This window comes from Diplotaxodon limnothrissa, linkage group LG3 (genome assembly GCF_057381915.1).
Source record: "Diplotaxodon limnothrissa isolate DT_005_m linkage group LG3, D_limnothrissa_male_GT1.1, whole genome shotgun sequence".
Taxonomy (NCBI): Eukaryota; Metazoa; Chordata; class Actinopteri; order Cichliformes; family Cichlidae; genus Diplotaxodon; species Diplotaxodon limnothrissa.
The window spans coordinates 837,880-860,349 of NC_140598.1; the positions used below are offsets into that span (position 1 = coordinate 837,880).

The 22,470-nt window shown below is 42.3% G+C and overlaps 1 protein-coding gene across 2 annotated transcripts in view; it reads right to left on the reverse strand.

Moving 5' to 3' along the window:
• The window catches only part of LOC146634222 (uncharacterized), a 61,826-nt gene extending 39,995 nt beyond the window's left edge, over positions 1-21,831 (reverse strand). Inside the window, exons 1-8 of one of the 2 annotated variants that reach the window (XM_085375528.1) lie at positions 21,654-21,831; positions 17,273-17,620; positions 15,912-16,244; positions 15,320-15,427; positions 14,312-14,632; positions 12,006-12,338; positions 8,689-9,012; positions 8,503-8,591 (exon numbers count right to left, since the gene is read on the reverse strand). In XM_085375528.1, coding sequence (XP_085231654.1) covers positions 8,503-8,591; positions 8,689-9,012; positions 12,006-12,338; positions 14,312-14,632; positions 15,320-15,427; positions 15,912-16,244; positions 17,273-17,620; positions 21,654-21,690 — 1,893 coding nt within the window. In that variant the 5' untranslated portion in view covers positions 21,691-21,831. Of the gene's footprint in view, positions 1-8,502; positions 8,592-8,688; positions 9,013-12,005; positions 12,339-14,311; positions 14,633-15,319; positions 15,428-15,911; positions 16,245-17,272; positions 17,621-21,653 lie in introns of those variants that run through there. The other variant, XM_085375524.1, reaches the window with a different exon arrangement.
• Positions 21,832-22,470: the final 639 nt, after the last annotated feature.

Genomic DNA, 22,470 nt, shown 5'->3' on the forward strand with positions numbered 1-22,470 from the left:
CACTGCACATAAACAGTTGAAAGCAGCCCAAGAGACAACAGCAGAGTCCTGAGCAGAGAGGTCCAGCAGCAGTGTGTGCAAACAGCATCAGAGAGAAAGAAAACCCATCAACATGGATGGATGGAGATGTGTTTTCAGCAAGTTGCAACTTCACTGTGTGTGAAGATGACTTTTGAGGAGACTGTCTGAGTGACATTTGCCACTTTTGGAGTGAAATGGCAAGATGAGACAGTGAGGATGACCCAGGACAAAGCTGAAGAGAACTGACTGCCATTTGACTGCAAAGTGGGAGAGAAGAATGGAGTGAGAGCAGCAGGTGAGGACACAGAGGAAGGCTGTTTGTTTAGTGTGGGAAATCAAAATTTGGGTTAGCAATCCTGGGAAAAGGAAACTGCTTTAAGTGGGAAAATTGAGAATTGAGTCTGGACTACAAAACGAGAAAGGTACACAAAAAACACACACAAACAGAAAATGCATTACCCATACTAACCCTACATACACATGCAATGAAACTCGTGAAGACCAGACAGCGTCTAAGAATGAGATTCATCTTGTCCAAGTCACTAGTAAGCAGTGATGGAAACGTAACGGCGTTACTTTTTTCAGTAACGAGTAATCTAACTAATTACTATTCCTATCGTTACAACACCGTTACAGTTGCTAACAAGAAAACGCGGTCCGTTACTATTTTTCAACAAACAGACAGTTGAAGCTGTGTTACTGCATCTTATATCAGCTGCACAGAAGTAGCTGACTACATAAGTAATCTGGGCGCTACAGCTTTAAGCAGCTGCGCGCTCCCGCGGACGGTGATCACGATCACTGTCTAGCACAACACCTGGAGCTAAGGGGGCAAAACAATCGCATGAGTGCTGCTGTTTGACTGAGGAAGAATAAAGTAGTCGTGGTAAGACAATCACATGACCACTTAAAGACAAAGCAACAAGGTGACATATACCAGTTTATAAATTGTGTTGATAGGCCACGTAAAACCAGAGTCATGATAAACAATATATACGCGGCGTTTTTCCTCAATAGTTTCGTCACGTTTACTGTCTAAGGACAGTGCAGCAAGCACTCTCTGCTTATGAGAGAAAAAACAAAAACAAAAAAACAGGGGAAGTTTTAGGAGAGAGAGAGAGACAGCAGAAAAAGAGGGAGAGCGAGTTTTGAGATGTGAGAGATTTGTGACGTTTAGCATGTTCGGTGTAGTTAATGTGTTGTCTTGTGGATAGTTTTGTGTTGTGTGTCAGAACAATGAGGCGGCTGTTGTCTCCAGGTAGAAACAGGAGTGATACACCTGCTGCTGTCAGACCTGCAGGTATCAGGCTGTGATGTTTCCTTTATAGTGGACAGAAATTATTTTTTTGGAGTGGCACAAATAATTTGTGTGGCATCTTATTGAATGCAGAACAGCTGATTGTTCTGTAAATAGTTTGAAATGGTTATTAAAAAAAATCAAGGTAAATAGTTGCAAATAACTTTGTTGTTTGCAAAACTTGTGCATACGATTTTAAAATTGACAATTTATATTTGCATTTAAAGTTCTGAAATATGATCATTAAACATGTTTGTGGTTGTTACAGTAAAAAATAAACTTTTTCTACTCTGATTTTATGTTTTTTGTCTGATTTTAGATCAATTGTGTTAATACAGTTTGTCAAAATGAAAACATATCTGTAAATTCAGACACGTGAGGTTGTGCTGAAAAGGATGATACCAAACAAGGCAAATAAATAGTTTTTAAAGGTGAAATGTGGAGGGAAAATCAAAACTAGTTAAAAATGGCCAATTATACTCTGGACCCCAGAGGGTTAAATGTTTTTTTTTAAAGTAACGCAATAGTTACTTTTCAAGTAATTAATTACTTTTAGAATATTGTAACTCAGTTACTAACTCAGTAAATTTTTTGAAGAAGTAACTAGTAACTATAACTAATTACTTGTTCAAAGTACCTTGCCCAACATTGCTAGTAAGATGAAAGTGATACATAGACTAGTGGACTGAATATTATAGGAGGACAGATGGTTGCATCATAGAGGAGAAAACAGAGTGCTGATGAGAGGTCTTGAATGAGTGATTGTTGAGTTTCTGATGTGTGTGAAGTTTTAACATTACAGGAGAAGAGACTCAATATGTGATAAGACAACAGGGTTATGCTGTATGTTGTGTGTGGCTGATTGGATGAATGCTTTGAGATTAATCTGGCTGATGATTTGTCGTTTGTTACAAAGTTGAGCCTGCCAATTAGGTTTGGTATGATTTACTGTCCTGGGAGACGAGGAGCACATGTCATGATTTAACAAGGCCTTTATTTCTTTTCTTTTTTCCTTTTTATTTTGTTACTTTCATGGTGCACTGAAAGTTTTGTTTGATCATTTTTCTGTCATCTAAGCAGATCTGAACTTTGAATAGGAAGAACTACACAACATGTTGTTGTGAACCGTTGCAAAGTGAGTTTCTCCAAAATTAAAATGTGCTCAGGAGAAAGTCACTTATTGGGACAATTAGAAAGCGAGTCCCTGTCTAAAAGGATTCAACGAGGCAATCCAGTCTAAATTCTTTTTCTTTTTGAAATGTCATCGTTTTGCTGAGGGTGGAAACGAAATGCAGCGATAATTTCTGCTATCAGCAAAGAAAGAATCAATGAATGAATAATGACTGAAAAAAAAATGGGGAACTGACTGCCTGGTAAAAGCTGATAAAAGCTCACAAGACTTGACTGACTTAACACCACTATGCAAGGTTAACCACCACCGAGACATGACAAAAGGGTGGATGTGTCTCTGTGTTTGTCTATTGTTGCAGGAGCAGGAGGAGACCAGAGAAACTTGGGTCACATGGGTCACATGACTATGTGAACTCTGCAAATTGAACCTTTTTAGTTGTAATTTTTCTGGGTGTTTTTTAATTTACCATGGGTGTGTTATTCACTACATTGTGTTGCTCACAGAGGTCACTGTGAAAAAGTGTGTATACAGCTGCGCAGCGCTAACATTTACGTTACTTTTCTACAGCAGAGGGCTAATCATGTGATTTGATCATGTGATTTACAGCGTGACATAACTTCACGTTTTTCTACCACAGAATTACTGGGTTTGTGTGTGAAGAAAACTGGTTACAGGCTGTGTGTTGGTGATGAAGGTACACTGTGTTGTTGAAAAAATGTTGAAATTACAGGGGAGAAGTGAATACAGTGTGACACATACTGTGTTTGAAACCAGTGTTACTTCTTTTTACAGCAGAGTGTTAACTTTATGACCTTTTACAGCACCCCTGGAATCTGCATGACCGACGCCTGACCACCAGGATGAACCGTGTGTTTGGCTAATGTTTGTTTTCTTTAAGAGTGCTTGTAAAGGATTCAGCAAAGACAGACACGTGACAATTGAACAGATGTGCAGTGGTTACTGAATAGTTAATATGGAGCTCATTATCTGACCATTATTGAGTTTATAGTGATAAATGAGTCAGTGACAAAAAGGAAAGTCACTGATTATAATGTGGAATGAATGCTAAAACTTCCTCATTGTTTTTTTTTATTACTTTGATTTCACAGTTTATGATATGAATATGTTTTTACAGTTTTTATGAGGAGATGATTGTGGATGTGAAGGCTGATACAAAAATAAATATCTCGAATTATCTACAATCTGAACAGTGAATCCAGTTTTTATTCCTCCTTTAACTCCTCCCTCCTTCATCCTTGGTCTTCTTTGTCTTGTTGCCTCCTTATTAACATTTCAAAGCTTGCTGCCCAGAAATGTGGCCGTCAGTGTGAGGATGGGTGGATTGAGCTGAGTCAGCAGCTGAAGGTCAAAACAGGAAGTTATGTTGCTTCCTAACAGCTGACCAATCACAGGCCTCAAACTGAACAGACGCTCAGACTGGAACAACCTTCGTCTTCCTCTGAGATGCGATTATGGTTAAACCACCATAACACACCCACAACCTCCAATGTTGAACATTCTCGGCCCAGCTTTTAAAAATCCCCCCGACAAAGCAGCAGCTTGGTGATCTGTGAATTCAAACAACTCATACGCTTGCTGAGCAGGTTACCTCAGAAGGAACCTTCCTCCTACTTTAGTGTGTGCCTGTCTTTCAGGAACCTGTCTGCAGGTCAGGGACCCACACAGTCCACTAAGAGTTTCCCACAGGAATGAAACAATCTTTCTCCTGAAGGGTAAACACAAGCTTTAAGCATCACTTGACTAGCATGCAAGCAGAACATGTTTCTGTGACCCACCTCTCCCACAGTGGGTATCAAACCCAGATCAATCAGTCTGTAGCAGCATTAAAAAGGCCAAATGTCTGAAACATCTGAAGCTTCATTCAGTCACTGCTTCAGTACCTGATTCGGTGGCTCATAAGGAAGTGAATCATTGAATCATTGGTGGGGATTTTATGTGAGAGAGAGTGAACCAGTGTGAGATAATGAGACATGGAGTAAGTGTTCTGCCTGTTCATAAATAAACATAAAATATAATAACATTATATCTATTATGTTTATATTTTACAGGTTTATAAGTTATTATTCCCCCAGGTCAAAACCATCTATGAAAAATACATATAAGCTATGAAATATATTTAAATCTTCCTGCTCAAAGGTAAACCACACAGCACAAACACACTAATAAAAATAATGGATTCCATTTATATAGTGCGTTTCAGGACCCCTCAAAGCGCTTTACAATTCCACTATTCATTCACACACTGGTGGAGGCAGCTACAGTTGTAGCCACAGCTGCCCTGGGGCAGACTGACAGAAGTGAGGCTGCCATATCGCACCATCGGCCCCTCTGGCCAACACCAGTAGGTGAAGTGTCTTGCCCAAGGACACAACGACCAAGACTGTCCGAGCCGGGGCTCAGACAGGCAACCTTCCGATTACAAGACGAACACCCAACTCTAGAGCCACGATCACCCCTAACCTATTATATGACTGTTGTATAGGGCTTCATTTAATTATTTTTTCTATCTATTATGTTTTCAAATATTGTGAGGTCACAAGCAAAGGAGAACACACCAGGGACAGTGTACAGACTAAAATTATTAATCAAATAGACAATGTGATGTTTTTGTATTGTATATATGGTCAGAAAAGGTCAATTTCACCTGTAGGCAACTGCAACTGCCAAATAAAGACTTAATTCATTCACATGCCAATTTTCTTTTCTTTTTTTTAGAACTGACACGTGTCACAGTCTCAGCTCTAAAGAGTGGGCAGTCATGATAGATTCAAGCTGCTGTTCAAATTCTGTCCACCAGATGTCACTAAAGAGGACTATGTTAGAAAACCTCGAGTAATGAAGCCTTTTTTAAAATATAAGCTTCAGAAAGTTACATGTGGACAAAGATATCAAAATGAGGGATGCTGTCAAACTTGAGTGTTACACAGCTGTTTATGTCTAACTGAATTTGGTTGAATCAGTTCAAGAGAAAAATAAATGGTAAATGGCCTGTGTTTGTATAGCGCTTTTCTAGTCCCTAAGGACCCCAAAGCGCTTTACACAACCAGTCATCCACCCATTCACACACTGGTGATGGCAGCTACATTGTTGGCACAGCCGCCCTGGGGCGCACTGAGAGAGGCGAGGCTGCCGGACACTGGCGCCACCGGGCCCTCTAACCACCACCAGTAGGCAACGGGTGAAGTGTCTTGTCCAAGGACACAACGACCGAGACTGTCCAAGCCGGGGCTCGAACCGGCAACCTTCGGATTACAAGGATACCTCCCAACTCTTGAGCCACGATCGAGAGTTGTAATGTTTCACAAGCTCAATCACAAAAGTAACACGGGTCCACCTCAACTTTGAGTCTTGTTTTAAGAAATACTAAAACTGGGTAAATATAATAAATCAACTTTACATGCATTTCCTTAATTTTTGGAGAAATGGGTGAAACACATTTAGAAAAAGCTTTTTCATATATATTTTTTTAATTTGGCAACAGTTTCACATCTGAATATACAGGGAGTGCAGAATTATTAGGCAAATGAGTATTTTGTCCACATCATCCTCTTCATGCATGTTGTCTTACTCCGAGCTGTATAGGCTCGAAAGCCTACTACCAATTAAGCATATTAGGTGATGTGCATCTCTGTAATGAGAAGGGGTGTGGTCTAATGACATCAACACCCTATATCAGGTGTGCATAATTATTAGGCAACGTCCTTTCCTTTGGCAAAATGGGTCAAAAGAAGGACTTGACAGGCTCAGAAAAGTCAAAAGTAGTGAGATATCTTGCAGAGGGATGCAGCAGTCTCAAAATTGCAAAGCTTCTGAAGCGTGATCATCGAACAATCAAGTGTTTCATTCAAAATAGTCAACAGGGTCGCAAGAGGCGTGTGGAAAAACCAAGGCGCAAAATAACTGCCCATGAACTGAGAAAAGTCAAGCGGGCAGCTGCCAAGATGCCACTTGCCACCAGTTTGGCCATATTTCAGAGCTGCAACATCACTGGAGTGCCCAAAAGCACAAGGTGTGCAATACTCAGAGACATGGCCAAGGTAAGAAAGGCTGAAAGACGACCACCACTGAACAAGACACACAAGCTGAAACGTCAAGACTGGGCCAAGAAATATCTCAAGACTGATTTTTCTAAGGTTTTATGGACTGATGAAATGAGAGTGAGTCTTGATGGGCCAGATGGATGGGCCCGTGGCTGGATTGGTAAAGGGCAGAGAGCTCCAGTCCGACTCAGACGCCAGCAAGGTGGAGGTGGAGTACTGGTTTGGGCTGGTATCATCAAAGATGAGCTTGTGGGGCCTTTTCGGGTTGAGGATGGAGTCAAGCTCAACTCCCAGTCCTACTGCCAGTTTCTGGAAGACACCTTCTTCAAGCAGTGGTACAGGAAGAAGTCTGCATCCTTCAAGAAAAACATGATTTTCATGCAGGACAATGCTCCATCACACGCGTCCAAGTACTCCACAGCGTGGCTGGCAAGAAAGGGTATAAAAGAAGACAAACTAATGACATGGCCACCTTGTTCACCTGATCTGAACCCCATTGAGAACCTGTGGTCCATCATCAAATGTGAGATTTACAAGGAGGGAAAACAGTACACCTCTCTGAACAGTGTCTGGGAGGCTGTGGTTGCTGCTGCACGCAATGTTGATGGTGAACAGATCAAAACACTGACAGAATCCATGGATGGCAGGCTTTTGAGTGTCCTTGCAAAGAAAGGTGGCTATATTGGTCGCTGATTTGTTTTTGTTTTGTTTTTGAATGTCAGAAATGTATATTTGTGAATGTGGAGATGTTATATTGGTTTCACTGGTAAAAATAAATAATTGAAATGGGTATATATTTGTTTTTGTTAAGTTGCCTAATAATTATGCACAGTAATAGTCACCTGCACACACAGATATCCCCCTAAAATAGCTAAAACTAAAAACAAACTAGAAACTACTTCCAAAAACATTCAGCTTTGATATTAATGAGTTTTTTGGGTTCATTGAGAACATGGTTGTTGTTCTATAATAACATTATTCCTCAAAAATACAACTTGCCTAATAATTCTGCACTCCCTGTAAGGTGCTGTTACAGATTAACTGCCTTAGTGCCAGTGTCAGTGGCCTAAGACACCTGCCTGTATTCTTGTTCTGTACAACTTATTTTATATTTTATTAAAAGCAGATTCAGCTAATCTGACAGATTAGCTTCAGAGTTCAGTGAGTCAGTCACAAACAATACATCACCCCTCAAACCAGTTTCTATTCAGCGTTACTGCTCTATTGTTCCATAGGGAGGATGTGTGGGGAGAGAAACATTGAGAACCATTCAACCTGACGTGGCAGCAGCAAAGGAAGACTACTGATTCTGAAATATCTCCAAGTTTAAGAACAAATCTACTGACAACAATTTCTGTAAATGTTTTAGTTAAGAGGGTTTCAGTGTAAATGATCACAGAGGCCTCCATTTATAAAATCAATAAATCAGTCTCGTGTTTTGCTCTTAGACAAGCTTCAGTGAATTTAAGTGAGAATAGATAAATTCGTCTGGAAAACTGAACTAACACAAAAAACAGTTCTCTTTCTGCTGTATAATAAAGTACAACTTGCTGACTGATTACATGGAGAAAAAATATCAAAATATGATGCTTTTCCTGCAAAAAGGTTAGCTGGAAGAAGCCTTAAAATTCCCCATCCCACCACTGCTGGAGTTCTCAAGGTGGAAGTTCAACAACAAGTTCAAGTAAAGAGCAGCATCTCCATAACATCTGTTAAAGGCTTTTATGTTGAAAAACCATCCGTCCATTTTCTTGCACTTATCTAATTGAGGGTCTCAGAAGTTGAAGCCTATTAATAGGACTATCAACCGCCGGAACCAATAACTAATCAATGAAACATTCTATTTGTTTTTAAACATTCATAAACAGTCAGCCAGGCTTTTCTTCCAAATACTTCCAGCATGCAGATCAGCTGTAAACTTGATACTCTTCTTCATCTTCTGATTGATCAACAAGCTCCACAGTAACGTCACTCTTAACCAAACACACAGATCAAGCTGATTGATCAGCCATCAGAGTCGGATCAATGGAGCTGCTTCTGTTCCTGATGTCCCCTGTTTGATCCTGGACCTGAACTCTCCCTGCAGAGGAGACACAGGACAGTCAGACACTATTCTTCTGAATTTTGTATTGTGACACACACTCACTCTCACACACACATCAAACAAACAATCTAACCTTTGAGAAACAGCATTTTCGTTCTGAGAATTTGACAGCCATGCTTGACTTCACATCTGTATCTCCCACTGTCTTCATCTGTGGGCTCTTGCAGTGTCAGACTGAGGTCTCCAGTTTTTAGAGGGTCTTCATTCATTGATGTTCGGCCTCTGTAAACCTCGTCCTGTTTGCCAGGCTGGTCAGAGCCGTTCTCATACACGTGGACCTTCCTGTATTCATGTTCACAGTATTCCCACTCTACTGTGGCATCTTCAGGCAGGTTTCCTGTGGTTTTGAAGGGCAGCTGGACAGGCTTCCCCCCCTCCTCCACCTCCACCACACAGTCTGAGAGGAAAACAAACAACATTACCTTTATAGACAGCAGCAGCAGGTGTTCAGAGTTGTAGATAAGGCTGAAGGACAGAAGCAGATCAGAGCAGAAGGTCAAAGCAGCTCTTTAAGCTTGTAGAGATGATCAGATTCTGATGGTGCTGTGATGTTTCTGTCCATGTGCTGCTTCACAACAAAGTTTGCTGTCATCCCTTATTTAGCAGGTTTATCAGAAAAACTCAGGAGAGTCTTCTCCAAGCACGACATCCCAGTGTACTTCAGACCCAGCAACACACTCAGACACAAACTGGTTCATCCCAAAGACAAACTTAACAATGTGGTGTATGCTGTACAGTGCAGCGAGGAATGCCCAGACCTCTACATTGGAGAGACCAAACAGCCACTTCACAAGCGCATGGCACAACACAGAAGAGCCACCTCCACAGGACAAGACTCAGCTGTCCATCTGCATCTAAAGGTTAAAGGTCACTCTTTCGAGGATGCCAATGTTCACATTTTGGACAGAGAGGACAGATGGTTTGAAAGAGGAGTGAAAGAAGCCATCTATGTCCACTGTGAGCCACCATCTTTGAACAGAGGGCGGGGCTGTCTTCCATCTATAATGCAGTCTGAGATCTTACCCAGATGCCTCAATACCCACTTACAATCAGATGACCTCAGCAGCCATCAACTGCGCAAGGGTCCATAATTATACAGTTCTGGGGGTCGCTAATGGCACAAAAGCCTGTAAGCTCTCCTTTTGGCAGCCAACCCAGAGGCCAAAGGCACCAGAGTCCGTGATGAAACAGTTTGGGGGGCTGAGCGGCCGTAGGTGAAGCAGCCGCCCCCCGGAGCCGAGGGTGACATGGCAGCCAACTCTGCCCACATCCTCGCCAGAAAAGAGGCAGGCAACAGGAGGTCCAACTGAAGTGGAGATGACAGTAGAGATGTGTGGAGATCAGGGAAATATTTTACTGCTACTATTCCTAACCATCATTACCATTACATTAATTATCATTTCATCAAAGCATTTATTCAATAGATAGTTATGATAGTTATGATTATTACACCTATCACAGAGAGCTTCTGTCTGGTAAAAGGTCAGAAGCGCCAACGGGCGGGGTGAGGCCGAGTGCATTTTGAGGTCGAGACAGACACACACAAACAGTAGTTAGACTCATGTTTAGGTAAGAGTTCAAATAATAGTTTGCAAAAGCTTGTGATTGCAAAATTGTGTCTGCCTAAGGGACAGTTTGTTCCAGGAGATAAGCGAGAGTTATAGGAAGCACCTGGCCTCGAGACAGAGAAGATGTCCTTTTAAATGGGTCAAAAGTCGTCAACAGAACATTTGTGGTTTTGAAACTTATGCATGTATTGTATCTGCTTTGACGCATGAGGGGGCGTCATAAATAATACCCTGGTGTTATAAAAACAACTGCTTGTGTATCACTGGGCGGAGATCGATGCTGGTGTATGCAGTGTTCATCTCCCCACGCGTGTGTTCATTAAAATCATTGTTTGACCGACTCTTCTGGGCCAATTGTTGTTTTTGTGCTCACCCTCAATATTTGAACCCATAACAGATGCTACACCAATTAAACAACTTTTCCGAAGTGCTTCAACCACTTGCTGCATACCTGTTCCACCATCTGAATAATTTCCCTTTGGTGTGTTGCTAGATTCGACATGGTCGGGTTGTATTGTAACGGCGGGGAACACTGGTGTGTTTTTGGAATGGACACAAAATGCGGACATGGGAGAAATAAACTGGTGTTTAAACATAAAGCGAGCCTTTATTATGGCTGATTTAAAAAAAAACCTTGAAAAAAGAAGGTGAGGCGAAACAAGGGTAAAACGAAACTGAAACCTAAACTGGGATAGAACTAAGCTAACTATGAAAACAATGACGAGAGACTTGAACATGAAACTGAAGAGGAACATGCAACAACGTAACTAAGAAATAATCCAAACATGAACCTCAGGAAGCGATAACACTGAGCCGTGACTTGACATGAAGAGAGATGGACAACCTGACAAAGAACAGAAGGAGACATAAATACAGAAGAGGGTAATGAGGGAAGTGGAAACGCCAGGGGATACACAGCTGACACCAATGATCATGATGCCACAGGGAAAAGTAAGTAAAACTGGAAGCACCACTTTGACACATCAAAATAAAACAGGAAACATGGAGAGATGTAGACATGATAACATAAGTTTGACAATTAGAACAAGGAGCTCAAAACCTTACAAAAACATCATTTTTGAGTCATTTTTTACAACATTTAGTAAAATATTTGAAACTTTTCATATGTGAAACACAATTTTAAATGTTAAATCTAAATATTAAATGTTAAATCAAAATGTCATATTTAAATCTAAATCTAAATGTTAAACATTGTAATGTTTTGAGCTAAATGTGGAAAAATGCTGCCGTTAATTTCAGCATGTTTCACTTTACATGTTTTCACTTTAAAGGGCAGATTACACAAAGGACAGGGAAATACTCATAAATCAGGAGACATAGAAGAAACCATCTAAACAAAACAATGACAGAAAAGCCTAGCTGCAAATTTCTTTAGATAATAAACTCCATCTATCCATCCATCCATCCATTCGCTTCAACATGTGGACGTACACTTCTTTGTTGCCGCTGTTGACAGTTGCAGCTTTTTAGTGGATGTGAATGTTATTATTGTAACTGCCGCAAATCTCTTTATTCTGCCCTCAAAGGGATTCCGATGTTAAACATTTGTTCCACATGACTTTTCTACCAGGTAACTTGCGCCCCACCTGTCAGAAGTCTGCACCCCACCAGTGGGGGCGCACCACACAATTTTAGGACCACTGAACTAGACATAAACTCAACTAAATCCTAACTAATAATCATAACAGAAGAATTTAATATTATCACAAACTTAACATAAGAAAATTAAAAATATAAAAAAAACCCTCAAATGTAGGTTACAGCTAGCCTCTGACCTTTGACCTGTATCTACAGCACTGACCTCTGACTTTCAGCTCCACTTTTCTCTTCAGCAGGATGTTTCCCTCCCTGCTGTAGACGGTGCAGGTGTAGATACCTGTGTTTCCATCTGTGGGGTGTTTCAGGATCAGACTGAATTCTCCAGTTTTCAGCAGGTCTTCATTCATCTTCGTTCGGTCTCTGTAACGCTGGTGCTGTTCTTCAGGCTGGTCAGAGCCGTTCTTATACATGTGGACCTTTGTATTGTACATGTTTGTCCACTCAATAGTAGCATTGTCAGGTAAGTCAAGTTTTGAAGAGGTTTTGCAGGGCAGCTGGACAGACTCCACCCCTGAATCCACCTCCACCTGGGGGACTGAGAGGACAACAGAACACAACATGAGCTGTACAGACATCAGCAGCAGAACGGAGTACATTTTCTTTAACTGCATGAAGTGAAACATAAAAAAATTATCCATCTATCTTCTTCTACTTATCCAGGACCAGGGGGCATCAGCAGAGAAGCCCAGACCTCCCTATCCCCAGCCACCTCCTCGAGCTTGTCTGGGGGAACACCAAAGCATTCCAGGGCCAGCCGAGAGATATAATCTCTCTAGGTCTGAGGTGCCCAGGAGGCATCCTTGTCAGCAATGTTCCCTCTAAGCTGCGCACGTCTGCAATTGTGCACTGCTGACACGTCTCTGCGCACAGCAAATCAGCGTTGCGCACAAAAAAAAAATCTAACCTGAATTGAAATTAAAATTAAAACTTTAACAATTCTGTTTTGCAGTGTTAGTCAGTGAGTGACTGGCTGCTCCCGTATGGGATTAGAACGATGCCACCTTATCCCATAGTCCAGCCAATGATGCGATTCACATTCGTATATACGCAGCTAATCAACGTGGTTGACAGGCTATGACAGCGTCCTTATGTGCCGACACCGGTGTTTTAGCAAAGCGGCTGATGTGGAGTGAAGCCACTTAATGACAACGTGTCCAACCATTGGAGATGTGAGCAGGACAGACGGAACAATTGATGGAAAAAGTGTGGACTTTATACCAGTTTTTAAATTGTGTTGATCGGCCACGTAAAACCATATATGCAATGTTTATTTTTTTCTTGAATACTATCGTTGTTTATATTTACTGCGGGAAGAAACGGTAAAAATGGCGTTTTATAAGGAAAACGCTCAAAAGCACTGTCTGCCTGTGAGCAAAGACAAATTTGATGCAGAACAGCTGATTGTTCTGTAAATAGTTTGAAATGTTTGCTTAAAAAAACGCCTTGACTGCATTTTTAGGTAAACAGCTGCAAAAAACTTTGTTGTTTGCAAAACTCAGTAACCTTTTTGAAGAAGTAACTATATAATTAATTGCCCAGCATTGGTCATTATTTACTGTATTTTGCAGACAGTTACAGACTCTCTCCCAGACCACAGACTCATAATACAAGTCAGAGCTTTATAAAAGAAAAAAAAAGAAAAAAAGAAAGTTGTGTTTTCAAAATAGGAGTTAAAGTTATTTATAATAGTGTTAACATACTACACAGGTCATGAACAAGATTTTCTTTTTTTTAATTTTCATTGTAAGTGAGCTAAAGCAGTTAATTAAAAGTAGTCTAACATAAATGTAAATGCTGTAATTTGATTATTTTAATAACATGTAACTTGAATGGATTCGATGCTGGTGTGACCACAGTGCACACGTCTGATGTCGCTCACAGTGGTCCAAGGGACGCTCAGGGAGTTTGTGTGTTCGCTCAGACACATGAAAAATTAGAGGGAACATGTCAGATGCCCAAACCACCTCAACTGGCTCCTTTGGACTACCAGCTCTACTTTGAGCCCTGCCTGGATGGTTAAACTGCTCCTCCTATCTCTAAGGGAGAAGCCAGCCACCCTTCAGAGGAAGCCCATTTCTGCCGCTTGTATCTGCAATCTCGTTCTTTCAGTCACTACTCACAGCTCGTAACCATAGGTGAGGGTAGGAACTGGTAGATAGGTAGATCGAGAAATTCAACCAACTCTCTTGGTAATGATAAAATATGGTAAATAACCTCAGTTTATTCCACCTTTCTGTTTCCTTCCATTGGAAAGTTTCACTTTTACTTTATTTATTCTTTTTCTTAAACCTGTTGTTCTGAAGACGACGTTACAAACTGAAAGTCTCTGTTAGCTGCAGAGCTCTGAAACTTCACACAGCTTTGGATGATAACATGGAGAAAGGATGTGGAGATTTTCACACTTCTGCTAGAAATCATCTTCTAGTTATTGTGAAAAGGACTGTATAAGGACCAGTCTGTTTACCATTTACTGACGTCTGGCCTTTGACCTGTATCTACAGCACTAACCTCTGACTGTCATCTCCACTTCTTTCTCCATCAGGATGCTTCCCTTCCGGTCATAGACGGTGCAGGTGTAGGTGTTTGTGATTGTCGGGTATTTCAGGGTCAGACTGAAGTCTCCGAGATTCAGCAGGTTTTTCCTCATCTTGGTTCTGGCTTTAAAATCTGGGTGTGTTTTTTCAGGCTGGTTAGAACCGTTCTGATACACGTAAGCCTTCCTGTTATATTTGTCCTTCCACTCCACTATAGCGTCTTTGGGCAGCCAAACTGTGGCTTTGCAGGGCAGCAGGACAGACTCCACCCTTGAATTCACCTTCACCTTGTAACCTGAGAGAACAACAAAGGACAACATGATGACGTCAGCAGCAGCTGTGATGGTCACATGACCTCCCTGTCCCTCCTTGTCTTCTAGTCTCAGTCAGATTGTGTCTCAGTTTGTTCCTGATGTGTTCCTGACTTGTTCTTTGGTAACTAGTCTGCAGCGTCCTGTAAAGTGCTGCAGACATGTTGGATGAAGAAGAACAGACAGACTGAGCCTCCACAGTCGGCCATGTCTCACACACATCAGCACAGAAACCATGAAGATCTCATGTGTCTGAACATCTGAAGCTCTCCACCACATGACTGAGCACAACTCAAGGAGGAACATTTACTGAAGCTGCTGCAACATTTACTGTCAGCACATGTTTCCATGTCAGCTGCTGTTTACCACCACAGAAGAAGAACAGCTTGTCCACATGCAGCCTCTGTGTCAGATCAATGCAGTGAAGCACACACACTGTTTAGTAAAGTCATGTTGTGGAGCTGTTTCACTGATCAATGACTGAGTCTGAAGGAGGTTTTCTGACTTCTGGAACAAACCTGGAAGTTTCTCTTCAGCTCTCTGTATCAGCTGTTTGTAACTCTCAACTCTTTCAGCTTCTGGAACAAGTTTGTGTGAGCCACAGTCAAGGAGCCACCAGAGGACACCTGCTAACCATCGGCATTATGGGTAGTGTAGTAGGAGACACTCACCTGACATGAAATAGTGCCGGAAATAAGATATGAGACCTCCAGAAATCCCAATAAGAACCAGGAGGCCCAAGAGAACCAGGAGAACTGTGGCCCAGGATGGAAATGGTTCTGTTGGGGGAAAACTCTGTAAAAGACCCAGGAGAAATAAAGACACAATGAGACAAAGTTACTTTCTTTATCAAACGTGTACACGGGTGAGCTGCTAAGAACAACTCACCCCATGCACAGTGGCTTGGTAATTTTTATAGGAAAGACAGTGAGAACAGGATAAGAAAATACAAAACAAATAAAATAAACAACTCCATATGTGGCGCTAGTCTCGTCAGCAGAGAGCTGGGAGAAGGCTGTGAGAGATAAAACAATCTAAAACAATATGTCCCAAAACAGTATGTCTTTGCTGAGAAAGTCTAAAAAGATAATTCTAAACTAATCTAACCATAGACAAAAGGGCATGCTTGCACATTTAAAAGAAGGTAAAGAAACATAGTAACATTTTTCCTGTAACAGGTTCTGTGGAGAAACAGAATCTATAACGACATGAATGCTGATATCTGACATAAATCTACCTCTGACCTGTGTCTGCATCTCTGACCTTTGACCTGCAGCACTACTTTCTGTCTCAGGATATCTTTGTCCCTGTAGATGGTGCAGATGTATCCTCCACTGTCTCTCTCTGTGGGGTGTTTCAGGGTCAGACTGAGGTCTCCAGTTCTCAGCAGGTCTTTGTTCATCTTTGTGCGACCACAGTAAAGGTCGTCCTGGTTCTTAAGGTGGTCACTTCTGTTTGAGTACACATGGACCATCATGAGTTCTCGGTCAGAGTGAGTCCACTCCACTCTGGTGTCCTCAGGCAGGTCAGGTGTTGTTTTGCAGGACAGGATGACAGAGTCTGAGCTTTTGTCCACCTTCACCTCCACCTGCTCTTCTGCGAGGACAAGAAACCACAGTATCAGCTGTAAAATCAGCAGCAGTCATATTAATGGTAACTGAAGCACAGCTGAGTATCTACAGTCCAGACCACTGACTCTGTCCTGTAACCAGTAACCACACATAACAATGTTCTCTAACTCTGTTTTTCTAATAGTTACAGGGATTTGAAATAATTAGAATTTAGTGATTCTGATCCATTATCAATATCACTTTTTGTTTTGATTATTATTGATTCTCAACGGCTTAACTTTGAGTGTCACCACCCTCACTAAGCAGCATATCTAAGACATCACATTCAGACATTACGCAGTGATCCTGACTGTCAGTGCGGCTCATTTAAACTGTAGGATTTATTAACCAGACACTGTAAATATACTCAGTCAGCTTCAATGTTATAATGCCATGTTAATGTGACAAATTAGAACTATCAGAACTTTTCTGGACCTACATTGTAAATGTCAACAAACGTAAGATTCACACATGGCACTTAATTTAAGCTAGCTATGTAGCACCCACCTTTGCTTTAGCTATGAACAATTTCATGTTCTTTACCTCCCATACGGCTGCATTGTTTACCCATCCAGAAATGTAGCTGTCTTCCCAGGATCAAACCACTAACCTTCAGATCAGTAGGTGACCTGCTCTACCTCCTGAGCTATGGCACCCAGTGGCAAATATGAGTAAACCCTCACTAGGTTTTGGATAAAGTGTACACTCACAAACCTGTCAAACCTGCATTTGAAACGTTGGCTACCATCGCAGTATAGTATTGCAACATGGCATTTGGGTCTTCTAACTACAACAATAACATAAACAGTTGCCAGACCTGGCCCACATCTGGTTGACATACACCCTGCCATGACACCAGTCAGTCAGAGGTGCCAGCTTAATGCCGGATCGGGGCCAGACGTGTCTGCTATGTGGGAATATAGGAACCATTGCCTTCAGTTAGACCTCTGATCTTTGTCTACAGTACTGACTAATGGCCTGAATCTACAGCAGGTGTATTAGTTTACTGCTGACCTTTGACCTTCAGCTGTATGTCTTTTAGTCTCATTTCTTCTCTCCCATTACTGATGGAGCAGGTGTAGCTGCCGCTGTCAGTCAGTTGTGGTTTTCTCAGAGTGAGGCTAAAGTCTAAAGTGTCCAGGGCGTCAGGCCTCATCGATGTGCGTCCGCTGTAACGCTGGTTTTGTCCTGTAACGTCATCTCCTTCTTCTCGTTGTAGGTGGACAGATTTGGGATGAAGATCAGAGCGAGTCCACATCACTGTGGGGTACTCAGGTATAAAACCTGAGTGCTGACAGGACAGCAGGACAGATGTTTCCCCTGCATTCACCTCCACCACTACAGCCAGGGCATGCTGGGAAACTGAGGACACATAAACACAAATTAACTGCATGCAGTGGGTTTGTCTCAGAGTCCACATTTATCAGCAGGAACACAGATGCCAGTTTTACAGACAGACGTTGAAATTTTATGTATTTATTTATTAAATGTGAACATTTAATCTGTGAGGACCTGGCAGATTAAACTGAGTGTGTCATGAACCAGCCTCAGTTTAGTGTATTTTACTGAGTTCACAGTAAATGTGACTCTTCCTGGTCTTTGCTTTATTTTCTAAGCACTTCCTTTAAACTCTGCTGCATCTTCATCTGTTTTAAGTGTTTTGGAGGTTTTCTGGTCCCTCTGTAGAGTTCACTATGACACAGTTTGCTGTCATGATGAACTGTAATGAAACCTCATGTTCACTTGGAACTGAATCTCATGATCTATTTCTCTAAAACAGTCCAAACTAAACCATGAACAAGCAGAGTGATTCACATTTCTTCTTCAGCTCTCAGCGAAGGCGGTCGCACTTTTCTCCTCTCCTCCTCACCCTTATCTTCCCTGCTTAGCCTCTATGTCCTTGTCTTGTCTTGTGTGCATTACTTTCCCTGGAATAGCCTCCCACTGTCGTTCTCTAAACCTAAAAGAGAATTATGGATTTGATCAACTGGTCTCTGAATGCTATTGACACCCTTTAACAAGAAGTCTGGGCTCGGGAGAGCCTGAGTGCCCTGGAGGGACTTTCCCTGCCGGATACACGATGGACGGGTGGCAGACATGGAGGGTCGTGTGCCTGGTGGGACTGTCGATCGAGGACGCTGAAGATATCTACCTATTCGGAACCATGATAACAGGGTTCTTGCTGATCGGAGTTGGCTTAGCCCTGCTTTATCAGAGAAATAAGAGAGCGGAACCGGCTGTTCAAACCCCCACTAGGCTGCCCGCTGGATTCGAAGCGACGGGACGAGGCGCGACCTCTCACAACGAACGTAATATGGTCAACACCTTGGAGACGCTTACAGCTGCTGTGAAGGCTCAAAACAACACCATTGAGCGTATGAGGGGAAACATCGGAGAGGGGCCTGCTCAAAATGACACCCTTGAGCGACAGTTGGAATACATCGCGGAACGGCTCACTGCAGTTGTGAGGTCTCAGAATCAAAAGAATGACAACACCACGGAACAGAAGTTTGATACCATCATGGGGAGCCTCGCGACTCTCCAACGGGAGATCGAGAGGCCAGTGTCGGAGTGTTAAAGAGCAGCCTGAAAATTCTCCTGGGCTGCTCGCATGGAAATTAACAAAATCAACATGAACATTGCGGACCCCCATAACGGCGCCAGCTGCAGGCCCAAGGCTGGAGCCGAACAATCACTCCCTGATAACGACTGTGTTATGGCTATTCTTCCCATCCCATGCAAGGACACCTGGATTGGTTGGAGGACTGTTTACTTAGCCTGATAGGCCGAAGGACACTGTCTCAGCTGAACTATGGACACGCACACACATACACTTACACTGATAGGCACTCACTCATCCCCCCTCCCTTTCCAACGCCTTCGATGCTTGTTTCCTGCGAGGGAACACGGCGGGTCTGTGTGCCGCGCTGGAATGGTAGCGCTGTGCAGGGTGGCTGCTGTGTTTCTTCGGATTACTCCTCACCCGCCACCCACCCCTGTGGCTTGTCATGTCTTCACAATGTTGTGCTGTGGACATTTATGTGCTTTTTTGTGCAAAGGAGTTTTTTGTTTCCTGTTCTCATGCTGTCCTACCATGGAAGCACAGCATGAGTAGGGGTCTCTTTTTCCTCTTGTACTTTCCCCACTGTAGTGTACATTTCAATGTTTTTTCTCTGATTCTACCAATCTCTGACCTGTATCCCCATGTAATGTTTGTGCTATATGTGTAAGGTCGGGGGAGGTCCCATTTCACTGCAGGGCAACCTGCATGTGACGAATAAAGCTTTGATTGATTGATTGATTAACATAAACCTTTACTTTGTGCACCTCATGAACAGTGTGCTGGACACCAGAAAGCAATGCATCATCTCCAGTCCACTGCCGGCTCCATGTTTTAGAGATGTAACGTTCAGACAGTTACACCAACTACATAGTTGGCTCACGACTATTGCAGGAACAAAAACATTCCCTTTGTGTACAATTTCACATCATTCCTCAAACTGTGTGAACTTTTTAAACGAGTCAGTATTCCAGTATGCTGTCCACATATATTAATCTAACCCTACAGCAATGACACCTGGAAAATCATGTTCTGTCAGAGGCATTAATGTAATTACTGTGTGATGTAGGCCTGTTCCTCTTAAACTGTCTCTCCTGCAGTTATTGCCCCTTTTAACAGTAAAGCTTTATCTAACAAATCATTAATACATAAAAAGTTTGTTACCTCTCAAAGGTTAGACATTTTCTTTGTCACTGAGACTCAAACCTGTCAGGAATCGCAGTGTGGATGTGGAAAGGATCCAAACGCTAGACTCACATTGAGGGTTGATGGAGTTTATTGTAAAGAACAGGGATAAACAGAACACAAGACGGCTGACTGACAAGACCGTGAATGGAAGGAAACGGAGGACTTAAATACTCTGACTGATGAGGATGAGAGACCGGTGAGTACACAGCAGAACATAATCTGACATACATGAACTAGAACTAATGACACTGAGACAGAGGGCTGGCACGGTGAAGACATGAATCTGGAAAATACAACTGCACAGGGATCCTGGGTGTGAGCGACCCAGGATCCCTGTGCAGTTATGGACTTGTTATTGTGATATGTATTTGTAAGTCTATGCTTCTGTTCGGTGTTCCACGTATTGTATGTGTAGGCGTGTGTAGGTATGTGTGTGTATATATGAGTGTGTGGATGCCAAGAACCTGCAGGCCTGATGGGCGTGGTCCTAGAGGATTGGCCACGCCTGAAGCCCCACACACACCTGCTGCTGATCAGGCTCGTCAGGGGAGCTATTTAGGAGACCGATGGAGCTCCCACCGACGTGGGATCATTGCGTGAGACTTCACGTCAGTCTGAGCTCAGTTAAAGTCTGTGAGTGTATGCCTACTGGAATACAGTGTCTTGACGGCTGCCTCTGTTATTCTCAAGTAAAGAGCAGCATCTCTATAACATCTGTTAAAGGCTTTTATGTTGAAAAACCATCCGTCCATTTTCTTGCACTTAAGGAGGAGGAGCGTGGAACATCGGAGGGCAGCAGGGAGTCACGGGAGAGCACGGGGATTTACTGTTATTGTTTCATTCACTATAAATAAACGCACTGCTTAGACACAGAGTACCGCGACTGGGTCCTCCTTTCCCCACATCCCCACGGTTTGCCCTGCCAAACCGTGACAATAATGAAAACACTGGGTCAACCAAGAACCCTGACAAAACCAGGGACTGTTGTCCCCTCAGAGAACCTCGCCCACCAAATTACAAGTTCTATAGCTGCGGTTTATAAGGATGATCTAAACTGCCTCCCATTCAATCCTGTTTTTAACTCCTTTGAATTAATCTTTTTCAAAATTAAGTTTGAATATCCAGTTAGATGTATTTTAATACAATTGTAATTGTATTATTAGAAAAGATTTTTCCTCTGCTGTGGGGTTGGGTGGCCTTGGTGTGCTGCTACAGTGTTGTGTGCAAACACAGTGCACAGCACTAAACCTCACACCCACACACTTATCCTGTTAACAGTCCTGCAGACTCACTGGCTATGACACTAAGTGCTGTGGCTTCTCTGAAGAAGAAAGCAACCAATCAGAACATTCTGACCCTCTAATCTAAATAATCATAATAACTACAACTACTGTGACTTTAAAAATGTATTTATTTATAAATTCTTTATGAAAGACAAGACTATATCAATCTCTCTTACACGAGCTCATCTGAAAGCCACCAAGAAGAATCCAGAGATTTGAAAGTTGCTGCTTTGGATTGTTAGTTTGATCTGAATCAGAATCCAGTGTTTGATGGAAATCTCCTCCTGCTGCACTTCAACACATTAAAGAGAGAGAGATGAAAGAAAAGCTGATGATGAGAGCAGAGAGAGGAAGGTGTACTTACCGTGCAGGAGGATCACAAACACCACAAACATCTTCATGTTCCTGTCAAACTCAGAGACTCTTTAAAAGCCCTTCAGGACATCAGCTCACAGCAGCTTCACTTTCCTCTGCTGATCATCTACTGACACTCTCACACTGCTTCAGACGGGACATGAGGCTGACGGCTACAGTCCCCACTGTGACCATGTCACAGCTGATCCAGAGTTAAATCAAAGCCTGTGAGGAAATGTGAGCAGACGGGTCAATAAGGTGTGTCTGTGTCACAGATCATTTACAGCCCGACTCAACCAAACTTCAGCAAAGCAGCAATAAAATGTGAACTTTGCTAAGAAATAAAATAAACTCGTTGCTGTGTAAATTTGGTTCTTAAGTGACAAGTTTAGAGTTTCAGGTCGGTGTTACAGTCTGTATGTAGAGAATAATACAGACATAAAGGTTGATTCTATATAGATCAGTGTTTGTACAAGTAACCTAGTCACTTTTATGACATGTCACATACTCATGTGATGACTGAACTTTGACCTTCACGCAGAAAGTCAAACTCTGATCAGCTGAACCTGCAGCCGGGCAGGTCGGGACTTCCTGTAAAGTCACATGTTGGTCGTGCAGCTCCACACAGAATCTAAATAAAGGCTTTACTGAAGCATTAATGCAGATGCTGTCTTTACATGTAAAGCCTACAAAGTGACACAGACACATGAAGAAGTCTGACAGGTGGAGTAAAGCTGAGCTCTGATCCTGTCAGAGGGTAAAATTAATGGTTAACTTCTACAGCTCAGGGCAGAAGGACTCTGGGCTTTGTTTCAAGAACATATTTG